Source organism: Schistocerca serialis, chromosome 4 (assembly GCF_023864345.2).
Source record: "Schistocerca serialis cubense isolate TAMUIC-IGC-003099 chromosome 4, iqSchSeri2.2, whole genome shotgun sequence".
NCBI lineage: Eukaryota > Metazoa > Arthropoda > Insecta > Orthoptera > Acrididae > Schistocerca > Schistocerca serialis.
Window position 1 is genome coordinate 450692578 of NC_064641.1, and position 12972 is coordinate 450705549.

General features: G+C 44.6%; 1 protein-coding gene across 1 annotated transcript in view; it reads left to right on the forward strand.

Annotated features, from left to right (window-relative positions):
• The first annotated feature begins 382 nt into the window (after positions 1 to 382).
• LOC126475090 (uncharacterized) overlaps positions 383 to 12972 on the forward strand; it is a 182668-nt gene continuing 170078 nt past the window's right edge. The window contains exon 1 of the mRNA XM_050102661.1: positions 383 to 750. Coding sequence (XP_049958618.1) covers positions 582 to 750 — 169 coding nt within the window. The 5' untranslated portion in view covers positions 383 to 581. The remainder of the gene's footprint in view (positions 751 to 12972) is intronic.

Sequence of the window (12972 nt, forward strand, 5' to 3'; positions counted from 1 at the left end):
AGCCCATTTACAACCATTCATGGTCTTCATGTTCCTAAACTGCGGATAGGTGATACTTTCGTGGAGGAATGCCGTTGCCGCTTAGCTCGTAGCTCAGCGGCCCAGGCGGGAGGCGGCCTCTCGTGAATGGATCCACATCTGGCGGGACGCGCACCTGTTGTGGTCAGCGCGCGTGGGGGGGAGCGCCGAGGCCCAGATCGCTGGCAGCCTCCGCGCCGCGTTACCCAACGCTAACAGCCGCCTCTTACGCGCGCCTTCTTGTTCCTCCTGCTGCCGCGCCCTGCACTGCCTATAAATACGTGCCGGCGGTGTATTTATACAGGCGGGCGCCCACCGCAGAGATTTGGGGATGTTCGCTGCAGCTGCCCGCCGGCCGCTCTTATTTCGGCGCCAGTGTGCCTGGGCGGGCAGTCGCCGGCCGGCCCAGTCATCGCACGTGGCCCACACAGCTGCCCAAGCTACAAACTCTGGTCGCGACAGTTCCTCGCCTGTTCGGCTCTCCCCACGTACCCGGCCACGTTATGAACTGAATCCAGCAGGCTTCACGAGGCGTGGGTGGTGTGTTGGAACAGCCGGTCACAATGGAGCGGTTCTGCCTCGTAATTGTCACTTTGTGCCTGTTGGCGGCTCCAGACTCTTCGGCGTCTGTGCTGAAGGACTACCGCTCTCTCTCGAAGAATTTCACGTCGTTGCTGGACACGTTGTTGGACAAGAGCAAGTACGACAGAAGGATTCGCCCTGATTACGGAGGTACGTACTGCGTCACTTATTACAAGTCTATAAACGTCTTCTTTCTTCTTATTAGTTAAAGGCTAAGTAAGGAGCACTTTAGAGCAGCTAAGTCACCAACACATCATCATCTATTCATACGATTCCTTCCTTCCTTGGAATCATTGTTCTCTATTACCTTGAAAATATCTTTGTTAATTTTGTGGCTATATTTTTAATGCCTCTACTCCCACTCTTATTTATATTCATTTTATCCAAGCCCTTTCCAAAGCCTGTAACAGTCAACTTTCAGTTTCTCGAACTATTACATAGTTTTCTTTTCGCCTTCGTAGACTTTACTATGAACGTAACTTCGTCTGTGTGTTGAGTGATCATTGTGAAGGACATGTTCAGAAATAAGAGAACACCTTGAACGACTAGAGATAGGACGTTCATATTCACAGGACGTGTGCTTAGTATGTTCTGCTGAAATGATTAGCATTTGAACCATGTCGGCCAGCGGGGTCAAGGTATACATAGCTATCGCGGCGCAACACTACCTACCGGTAAACTGCGCTTGCGGCTCTTTTTGTCGCTACAAACCGAAGGTAATTGATCAGTGCGACTTGAGCAGTCATGCAGGATGCCTCCCAGACGTATGCGTGAATTGTACCATCAAATCAGTGAGCCTGAAAGGGATCGGATTATTGGCATGAGAGAATGTGACGCATCCATCCGGTAAATTGCTGCACGTGTGAGACGAAGTCTTTCGACAGTGCAAAGGGTGTGTGGAGAATGGTTCACAAAAGGCCGTAGAACATGACGAGATGGGTCAGGTCGCACCACTCAGACCACCCCCAGAGAAGACCGCTATCTCATCCGAATGGCATTGCAGGACAGATCTGCTTCCTCCTCGGCTCTGCCGCAGCTGTGAAACAGTGTAACACATGGAACGCTACCAGGGGTGACAGTTCGTAGCCGTCTACTACGGCGTCTGTTACGTGCGCATCGTCCACCTCTCAACCTACCTTTGACGGATGTACAGAAACACGCTAGACGGTAATAGCGTATGGAACGACATCACTGGTGACATGAATGGCATCAGATAGTGTTTTCGAAGGAATCCAGGTTCCGTTTCTTCGAAAATAAAGGGTGCATTTTAATTCGCCACAGACAGGGGGAGCAGTATCACAGCGACTGCATTTGCTCAAGACATACAGCGCCATCTAAAGGCCTTACGGCGCAGGTGCTAGTGTGTACAACCACAAATCACAGTTTGTTCATATCCAGGACACTGCGGCTAATGTGGCCTACGTGAACGACATCCTGGGACCTCTAGCCTTACCCTTTTTGCACAACATGCCAGACACCCTTTTTCAGCAAGACAATGGACGACCACATGTTGCTGCACGAGCACGTGCCTTCTTGGTGCCACAGGATATCAGCGTTTTGCTCTGGCCCGCCAGGTCACCAGACTTGTCACCAATCGAAAACGTGTGGGATATGGTGAAACGATGGATACAGCGGTGCGAGCTAATGCCAACCACCACAGATGAACTTTGGAACGATGTGAATGCAGAGCGGATAGCTATACCACAGGACGCCATTCGCGCCTTATAAGCGTAGATGGCATCACGCGTGGAACTAGTTATCAGGGCCCATGATGGACCCTGTGCCTACTAAGCAACAGGACACTTGCTGAACTGAGGTGACTGAAATGTTAATCATTCCTGCAGAACATACTAATGTACGTGTCCTGTGAGTATGGACATACTGTCTTTAGTCGTTCAAGGTGTTCTGTTTTCTTTTTCTGAACATGAGTGTATATTCATCGTGGAAAGTATTATAACTGTCTCTTTTTACTGTTGTTCCTTTTATATGCTTTTAATTTTCTCTGGAAAACTTTTTTCATTTCTCCTGTAACATTGTGGAATTTTGGAGTATATTGTGAGCAGCCCCCTAGTACCTTCCCCATGATCTTACTTTCGCGTTGCCTAACATCTTCATTTCCCTTTATAGGTTCAAAAAATGTTTCTGAAATATCATCTATTCCAATCAGATTTGTCTATTGTGTGTTGTTGTTGTTGTTTGTATATCGTTAGTTTTAATTATCCATTCACAGACTGGTTTTTGTACACATGTTTCTTCAATTTAAATAGAGTTTCTTCAAATGTCTGGGTGGGTCGTAATATTGTTATTTTTTCATAGTGGTCTCTTCTGCAAGTAATTCTCATCTGGATGTTGTACACTGCCTGAAAAAGAAAAAAAAAAAGATTGAAGCACCCAGAAGTCACAGTTGGATGTCAATGTAACTTTGTAGATATCATCGGCGAGTAGGTAACTGTTTAGTAATTATCTATGACAGGTTAAACGGTCACTAGAGTGCAGTAGTGATCTTCATGTTTAGCGTAGTTACCGGCTCTGGTACGGTATATAAGGTGCGTAAACAGTGTCAGATGTATGGTCACCGTGGAGGTCACTCATATGAGACCGCATTATGGACACCTACCAGAGTTTGAAATAGCCTCATAGTGGATCTTGCACTATCAAGATTAAGAGGGCACTCGGAAGTGACAGTTCCCAGTGTAGGACTGCATCGGAACATCAGGCAGCATAGTCGTCCAGCTTCCGGACGATCTCCTCTCACCATCTCAACGAAGCATCGTCGTATTGTGCATCAGCCACGACATAGCCCTTTCATACCTGCGTCTGGGATATGAGAATATATACTGAACCTTCCTGAAACACTCTGCAACGATCTAGGGAATTACCATCCCATGCGCAGACTCCGTTAACACCACAAAAGAAACTGCTGGATGGGGAGTGGTGACGTGTCCAGAGAACGTCGACTGCTGATAACTGGAATCCTATTGTATCCAGCGATGCATGTCTGTTCTGGATTACCGCTGATAACCATATTCTGCAGGTATGACGACGATCTTGGGTGAGGTCCCATTCTTACGATGTTTCGGAAAAACTCAGCGGTTTCACTCCTGGCATCATGGTGTGGGAAGCCATCCGGTATGACTACAGTTCACGACACGACCTCATGTGTTATCTCTCATGTGACACAGTCGTGGTGCCATTTTTCAACAGGAAGATTGTCGTCCACACGTAGCTTGTGTCCCCATGAACTGTCTGCATGATGTTGAGTACTTCAGTGGCCAGCTAGATCCTCAGGTCTGTGCCCATAGAATGTGTGTGCGACCAGCTCGGACGTTAACTCCGTTGCAATGCCAGTACACCGGGTATCGAGGACCAGCTACAACAGCTGTGAGCCAGCTTGCCTCAGGAGAGCCAGCCCACCCGAATCATTGCATGTATCCAGGCCAGTGGAGGTGCGATATTATAAAGATAAGTGGCTTATACTACCAAGTTGTTCGTAAATTTGATATGATTTTGCACCGGTGAAATAACACCATATACCCCCTCAACTCGTAAAGTTTCATTTCGTTTCCTCATTCCTTTATGGGTACTTCAATTTAAAAAATTTTTTTTTTTTATATTTTTTTCTCAGGCAGTGTATTTACCGCCCTGACGGAGGTCACTTGCAACTTTGGCAGGTACATTGGTCTGTGTAACAACGCGATGACGAAATTAATATTCAGAAAAAAATTTAATAAGAATGACATGACTTCGTAATCCGACATGTGCAACTATTTTTTTTTTGTTCTGTTGTTTGTCATATAAATCTATAAATCTTATCACTTTGTTTCCCACTTTTAGACTGGAAGATTTATTAGAGATTCTTAAAGTTATCCGTTTTCTCATTTTTCCAGTTCCAGTCTTTAATTGTTATTACTCATAACGTCTGTATTTGCGAGCGAGATTTATCGTCCTGTCTTTCTGTGATTTGTTTAACTACTACTTGGAAATGTTTTTGGAGAATATTTACTCTGTCAGCACTACTAGATTACTTACAAATGCTAAAAAATCAATTGTAATGTAACATTTTCTCAAAATTATTTGTATTCTATTTTGATATTAGGTTAGGAAGGTAGCCTGATAGCGATAATAAGCCACTTCAAGATATACATTTCACACTATTATTATCGAGACTTTTAGCACTTTCATATAATCTTAAAGAGAAATAGTCGTTTCTTATACTCAGAATTGGTATCTTCTAAATCCCACTTGATATTCTCCTGATTATTCATTCACCTTCCCCTCATTTATCCTGTGCGATGACTGAGAAAGAATTTTTATGTTACAGGCAGTAAGAACGTTGACTATAGAGTTTGATATTTTCCTACTCCCCAGAATTTAACTATTAGCCTAATTATTGCAAACTTCTACTGAATTTTAAGAATTGTACGATCTGATACTTTAAAACTGTGGATAGATTTACAAATTATTTCTGGTTTCTTCATATGACGAATGCGTTATTTCTTGAATTTCCTTAAGTTTTATGATTTTAATCTTTCAGTTTTTTACAGTTTACTAATTTATCAAAATACTTGGTTAAAACTTTAAAATACTCTCTATTGTTGATGCAAACATATTCTTTCATTCCAAAGACATAGGCCCCCACATTTCTAATTTCCTTACTTTCATCCTAAGAAATACAGGGTGTTTCAAAAATGACCGGCATATTTGAAACGGCAATAAAAACTAAACGAGCAGCGATAGAAATACACCGTTTGTTGCAATATGCTTGGGACAACAGTACATTTTCAGGCGGGCAAACTTTCGAAATTACAGTAGTTACAATTTTCAACAACAGATGGCGCTGCAAGTGATGTGAAAGATATAGAAGACAACGCAGTCTGTGGGTGCGCCATTCTGTACGTCGTCTTTCTGCTGTAAGCGTGTGCTGTTCACAACGTGCAAGTGTGCTGTAGACAACATGGTTTATTCCTTAGAACAGAGGATTTTTCTGTTGTTGGAATTCCACCGCCTAGAACACAGTGTTGTTGCAACAAGACGAAGTTTTCAGCGGAGGTTTAATGTAACCAAAGGACCGAAAAGCGATACAATAAAGCACTTGTTTGAAAAATTTCAACGGACGGGGAACGTGACGGATGAACGTGCTGGAAAGGTAGGGCGACCGCGTACGGCAACCACAGAGGGCAACGTGCAGCTAGTGCAGCAGGTGATCCAACAGCGGCCTCGGGTTTCCGTTCGCCGTGTTGCAGCTGCGGTCCAAATGACGCCAACGTCCACGTATCGTCTCATGCGCCAGAGTTTACACCTCTATCCATACAAAATTCAAACGCGGCAACCCCTCAGCGCCGCTACCATTGCTGCACGAGAGACATTCGCTAACGATATAGTTCACAGGATTGATGACGGCGATATGCATGTGGGCAGCATTTGGTTTACTGACGAAGCTTATTTTTACCTGGACGGCTTCGTCAATAAACAGAACTGGCGCATATGGGGAACCGAAAAGCCCCATGTTGCAGTCCCATCGTCCCTGCATCCTCAAAAAGTACTGGTCTGGGCCGCCATTTCTTCCAAAGGAATCATTGGCCCATTTTTCAGATCCGAAACGATTACTGCATCACGCTATCTGGACATTCTTCGTGAATTTGTGGCGGTACAAACTGCCTTAGACGACACTGCGAGCACCTCGTGGTTTATGCAAGATGGTGCCCGGCCACATCGCACGGCCGACGTCTTTAATTTCCTGAATGAATATTTCGATGATCGTGTGATTGCTTTGGGCTATCCGAAACATACAGGAGGCGGCGTGTATTGGCCTCCCTATTCGCCAGACATGAACCCCTGTGACTTCTTTCTTTGGGGACACTTGAAAGACCAGGTGTACCGCCAGAATCCAGAAACAATTGAACAGCTGAAGCAGTACATCTCATCTGCATGTGAAGCCATTCCGCCAGACACGTTGTCAAAGGTTTCGGGTAATTTCATTCAGAGACTACTCCATATTATTGCTACGCATGGTGGATATGTGGAAAATATCGTACTATAGAGTTTCCCAGACCGCAGCGCCATCTGTTGTTGAAAATTGTAACTACTGTAATTTCGAAAGTTTGTCTGCCTGAAAATGTACTGTTGTCCCAAGCATATTGCAACAAACGGTGTATTTCTATCGCTGCTCGTTTAGTTTTTATTGCCGTTTCAAATATACCGGTCATTTTTGAAACACCCTGTATATGAATCTTTCTGTTGTACCCAGACTAATGAATGGGCGTCGAGAAGAGGTTCGCGAACTTACACCACTTATTGCCCTAACCGCCCGTTTCTGAGCCAAAAATATCCTTTGAGAATGGGGAGAGTTACCTCAAATTACACTCCTGGAAATTGAAATAAGAACACCGTGAATTCATTGTCCCAGGAAGGGGAAACTTTTTTGACACATTCCTGAGGTCAGATACATCACATGATCACACTGACAGAACCACAGGCACATAGACACAGGCAACAGAGGATGCACAATGTCGGCACTAGTACAGTGTATATCCACCTTCCGCAGCAATGCAGGCTACTATTCTCCCATGGAGACGATCGTAGAGATGCTGGATGTAGTCCTGTGGAACGGCTTTCCATGCCATTTCCACCTGGCGCCTCAGTTGGACCAGCGTTCGTGCTGGACGTGCAGACCGCGTGAGACGACGCTTCATCCAGTCCCAAACATGCTCAATGGGGGACAGATCCGGAGATCTTGCTGGCCAGGGTAGTTGACTTACACCTTCTAGAGCACGTTGGGTGGCACGGGATACATGCGGACGTGCATTGTCCTGTTGGAACAGCAAGTTCCCTTGCCGGTCTAGGAATGGTAGAACGATGGGTTCGATGACGGTTTGGATGTACCGTGCACAATTCAGTGTCCCCTCGACGGTCACCAGTGGTGTACGGCCAGTGTAGGAGATCGCTCCCCACACCATGATGCCGGGTGTTGGCCCTGTGTGCCTCGGTCGTATGCAGTCCTGATTGTGGTGCCAAACACGCATACGACCATCATTGGCACCAAGGCAGAAGCGACTCTCATCGCTGAAGACGACACGTCTCCATTCGTCCCTCCATTCACGCCTGTCGCGACACCACTGGAGGCGGGCTGCACGATGTTGGGGCGTGAGCGGAAGACGGCCTAACGGTGTGCGGGACCGTAGCCCAGCTTCATGGAGACGGTTGCGAATGGTCCCCGCCGATACCCCAGGAGCAACAGTGTCCCTAATTTGCTGGGAAGTGGCGGTGCGGTCCCCTACGGCACTGCGTAGGATCCTACGGTCTTGGCGTGCATCCGTGCGTCGCTGCGGTCCGGTCCCAGGTCGACGGGCACGTGCACCTTCCGCCGACCACTGGCGACAACATCGATGTACTGTGGAGACCTCACGCCCCACGTGTTGAGCAATTCGGCGGTACGTCCACCCGGCCTCCCGCATGCCCATTATACGCCCTCGCTCAAAGTCCGTCAACTGCACATACGGTTCACGTCCACGCTGTCGCGGCATGCTACCAGTGTTAAAGACTGCGATGGAGCTCCGTATGCCACGGCAAACTGGCTGACACTGACGGCGGCGGTGCACAAATGCTGCGCAGCTAGCGCCATTCGACGGCCAACACCGCGGTTCCTGGTGTGTCCGCTGTGCCGTGCGTGTGATCATTGCTTGTACAGCCCTCTCGCAGTGTCCGGAGCAAGTATGGTGGGTCTGACACACCGGTGTCAATGTGTTCTTTTTTCCATTTCCAGGAGTGTATAATACTATATGTCATAAGCGAATGAAGATAAGCAAAGTAGACTTACTTCAGATAGAGTTCTAATACTAAAAGTTGCCTTGTTTGAGCAAGATCGTGAACATGGGCTTTGCACAACAGTTTACTATTTATCCGAACACCTAGAAATTGAACTGTTCAGTGCACGAATTATATGGCCATTCTGTGTACTTAGGACGACAGGTTTCGTGGAATTGTGTTTTACAAATTATAAAAACTGAGTCTTACTGTGATTTAGCTTCAGTTTAATTTCTACAAGCGATGAACTTATATCCTGAACCGCACTATTTGAAACAGTGACAATGTTGCACACAACATCTTTTACTACCAAGCTAGAGTTATCAACAAACAGAAATATTTTAGAATGACGTGTAATACTAGAAGGCATATCATTTATATAAATAAAGAAAAGTAGTGTCCCCAGCAGTGATCCGAGGCATCCCTCATTGAACCATGCACCACTCAGACCCTACACCATAGTCATTGTCAATACTGTGGAGAATGATCTTTTGCTGTCTGTTCCAAAAGTAACAGGCGAACCACTTATGAGCTACTCTCCATATGTCATAATGATCCAACTTCTGGAGCACTAATTTGTTATGAACACAATCAAACACCTTAGTTAAATCAAAAAAGATGCCTAGCGTTCGAAACCTTTCTATTAAATCCATTTTCAGTTGTTAAACCACTTCTAAAATCAAACTGCACATTTAACGGTTCCCATTCCCCAGTGCCCACCACCCTCTTCATCTTAACTAGTTCCTCTTTTGTGTTTTGTAACTGCACGTGAAGGGCACAGATCTTACACTCCTGCTACTCTATTAACTCATTTCTGCTACAACTTCGGCATTTTCATGAGAAGATCTCTCTAGAATGCCCACTGGTTTCCCCACTTTGAACAAATCTCACACCTTAACCCACTACTCACAAACCTGCAATAAAGCCCACACTTCTCATTTATCGTATATTATCAACAATTACTGAAAAAGCTATACGCCTATTTTAACCAAGCTCAGTTACTACAGTAGAACGATTTAAAGAACTAACAACACTGATCTTGAATTTCGCTCTCTTCTAAGGAAGCAGCTACTTCTGTTAATACTACTAAACCAGAACTAATACCAATACTAAAAAAAAAACTTCACACAATTTCTTGTCGAAAACAAAAAATTCAAGCGTACTTTAAAACACTCAATGAAACTAAACACAGAGAGCAAAAGTATTTACGGAAATATTTCACTAGAAACAGCAAAGAACACCGACTGAAAACTACTGCACTAAATTTAATAAATGACGACAACCCACAATTAACGTTGAGAGGCGGCACGCCACTCTCTGACTTTAAGAACACTGCCAATCGGATTAATATTAATATTTTAGGTACTACATTTGGTATGTGTAGTTTATGACTTTTTTACATGGGGAAATTGGGGGCAGAACGTTCGTATAAATGCATGTGTAGCCTGTGGAGAACTTACACCCAAGGGTCCATAGTGAGGGCGCCAAAGAACAGGGAGAGATATGGATTGCGAGCCATAAATGCTGAGTCCAGTGACCTAACTGTCCGAGTAATTCTGGGCAGCAGCGCTCTGTGGATCGTTCTTTCAGAGGGAGTTCAAGCCATGGCACTCCCCTCTTTCTACCTAGAGTCAGAGCAGGAGGGCGTTGGTTCGCAAAACATTTTACCTGGGCCAGATGACAGTCTGTCGCGAAAGTGGCCATTTAGTGGGAAGTCGGTGGAGGAAGCCATTTAAGAGAGAATAATGTAATCTTTTGTGAAAATGTTGGGAAGGTCATAAAACTCCGAGCATTCTCATTTTAGAAGGTGGGACGATATGGACAGAACAGCTAGTGCACGTGTTTATTGGAGGCGAAACTGTAACTCCCCTGAGGCCAAGAAGTCGCCAGGTTCTTTTAACGAGCGGCAGAAACATGTATTTCACTGGAACGACTGTCTGGGACGCTTAACAGCCTTCTTTCAGAAATTGGAAATGGTCGGTCTGGAAAGATTAAATCTCTCCATAAATGATGGACTGTGGTCGCATCTAGGTAGACGTTTTTTGCCGAAATGTGACCATGCTTACCATGAGAACGGCGCCTCTCTAATCTAAAATCTTCTTTCTTCAGACAAAAGAGATTTTGAGTCGCTGATTGGCTCCTCTCAGGATATGCAAAGCAGAGGCTTGCTCCCCCAGTGTGGGAACCCCAGTGCTGTGCCTGGATTGGCTACGAGACCAACAGAACAGTCAAGAGGGGAGATTCAATGTGCAGACTGTAATTCGGCTATTTTGTACAATGTGGAGCCGGTTTCGTTTTTCCTAATTCGGCTTCCGTACCGAAGCTTGGTGGAAAGTGGTTGTGATTCTTTGGCTTCTTCGTCTTCTGGTCCTACCTTGGTGGAGAGCTTCCAGTCTGTCCTTAGCGCGTGAGGCTTGTGGTCTGTCTCTTGTGGTGGGCTGAGAGCCAGTGGCAGTTTCCAGCTGTACCCACAGTGGAACTGCGCATCATCTCACGCATATCGTATGTCTCGACGGTGAACTTATTCGTCCTGAGTGGGCCACCTGACGTTTACAATTCCAGCACACACCGTCGTGCATGTGAGTCAATTTGGTTCGGCCAGGCCAGTGAACGGGTGCACATCACTCTCAGATCTGCTGGGATTTCAGGGCTCTGACAGGGAAGTTCCCCGCTTTCTAATAATCCGGACACCATTTCGCGTAGTTTTCAAATTTTCGTGTATGCGTCAGAACATTACAGCCGCCGCAGCGCGCCGCTCCTCTCTCACAGCGTGCCGTTTTCTGTTGCCGCCTGAATCGAGGTGAAAGGGTAAAGTATTGTTGCACCGGCGTACGGTTAAGGATGCAGGGTACTTAAAAGTGGTGGAAAAAATCGAAATTTTTTTATGAACTTATCAAATTCTATAGTCTTTTCTGATTACATTGATATATATATATATATATATATATATATATATATATATATATATATATATATATATTATAGGTTTTCAAATGAAAAATGACCTACATACATCAAATATTAAAATTAATGTATGCCACCATGCCCCATTTAATTCTGTTACAGAAACCAATATTATTTCGAAAAGAACCGTGAACTTTCAGTTTTCAGCGATTATACGTATGATACATTGTATATGTTAGTAACAGTGCAGGTTTCTACTGTCTGTAAATGATTATCTTTGCTAGTATTTACTTTTGTTTCGCTGGAGAAGTTTGTTCACGTCTTACTAAATGTTTGTTTCCCAAGTGCTACATATATTCGTGCAAGTACATAAACCTTAGTGTGCAATAAACACGAACTATGCCACGCATCAAGAAATTCAATAAAAGGAAATTCCTTGGTAACCAGTTCACAAACAAAGCGAACCACGCTGTTGATAGTAATCTATGTATCAGTTGCTCAGGGAAGAAACACCCACATGGGACGCCTCCTGGTGATTCAAATTTTTGTGTTAACAATGACGCTGTCTGTAGTGGATTGTTGTTCTTGATGTGGACATCTCATTTTCTTTGATAAAGGAAGTGGCGAAATGTAAACAATGAGATGGTGTAGGCTGTCTGGAAATAACTGAACAGCAAAGCAGCAGGAAGGGTTTAGCGTCAAAATTAGTTGTTCTATGAAGATCCTGCACTAAATCTACCTCTAAAATGACTTAGAACATTGCGCATTATTCATATGATGTGAATTTGAAGTTAGTGTATGCATTGCGTGCAATAGGAAAAGGAAAAAAGGCTGCTCAAACATTTTGTCCTCCTCCCAGTAGATTCAGCAACGACATAAAAATACTTTTAGGTGTCTTGACGGCTGTGTCTAAAGCATCTATGAAAAGTGTAGTAGAAGAAACTGTAAATAATAGTGCAACCAGGGACATTGCTGTTCCGCTTGATGGGACATGGCAACGTCGAGGACATCGTTCCTCTGGAGAATGGAAAAGCTGTTGGTGTTGAGTGCTTATCTAAGTACTACCACGCATGCCATGGTAACACTGATGACATATTGAACATCAGTGTTCTAAGAATTATTATGGTTGTAGTGGAGGTATGGAGTGTGATGGAGTTCTAAAAATATTTCAGAGGTTGCTGCCCGTTTATAACGTTAGACATACGAAGTACTTAGGCAATGGGGACTCTAAATCTTTCAATAAAATTAATGAGTTCAATGTTTATGGTGATAGCTTGGTAACAAAACTGGAGTACTGTGGACATGCGCAAAAGAGAATGAGTGCTAGATTGAGGAAGCTAGGAAGAGAAATGAATGCAAAGTGGCTATCTGATGGAAAATCTTTATCTGGCCGAGGCAGATTGACAGAAACTGAAATAGACCTTCTTCAGAGTTATTATGGACTGGCCATTAGACGAACTGCACCTCTGAATGATGTTACAGCAATGAGAAAAGCTGTATGGGCCACCTATTTTTATAAGTTGTCCACAGATGACCACCCTGTTCACGGACTTTGTCCTAAAGGAGCAGATTCTTGGTGTAGCTACCAAAAAGCAAAAGAGAGTGGTCAAATACACCATCATAGGCATTCTCTTACTGAGCCTGTTATGAATGAAATAAAACCAA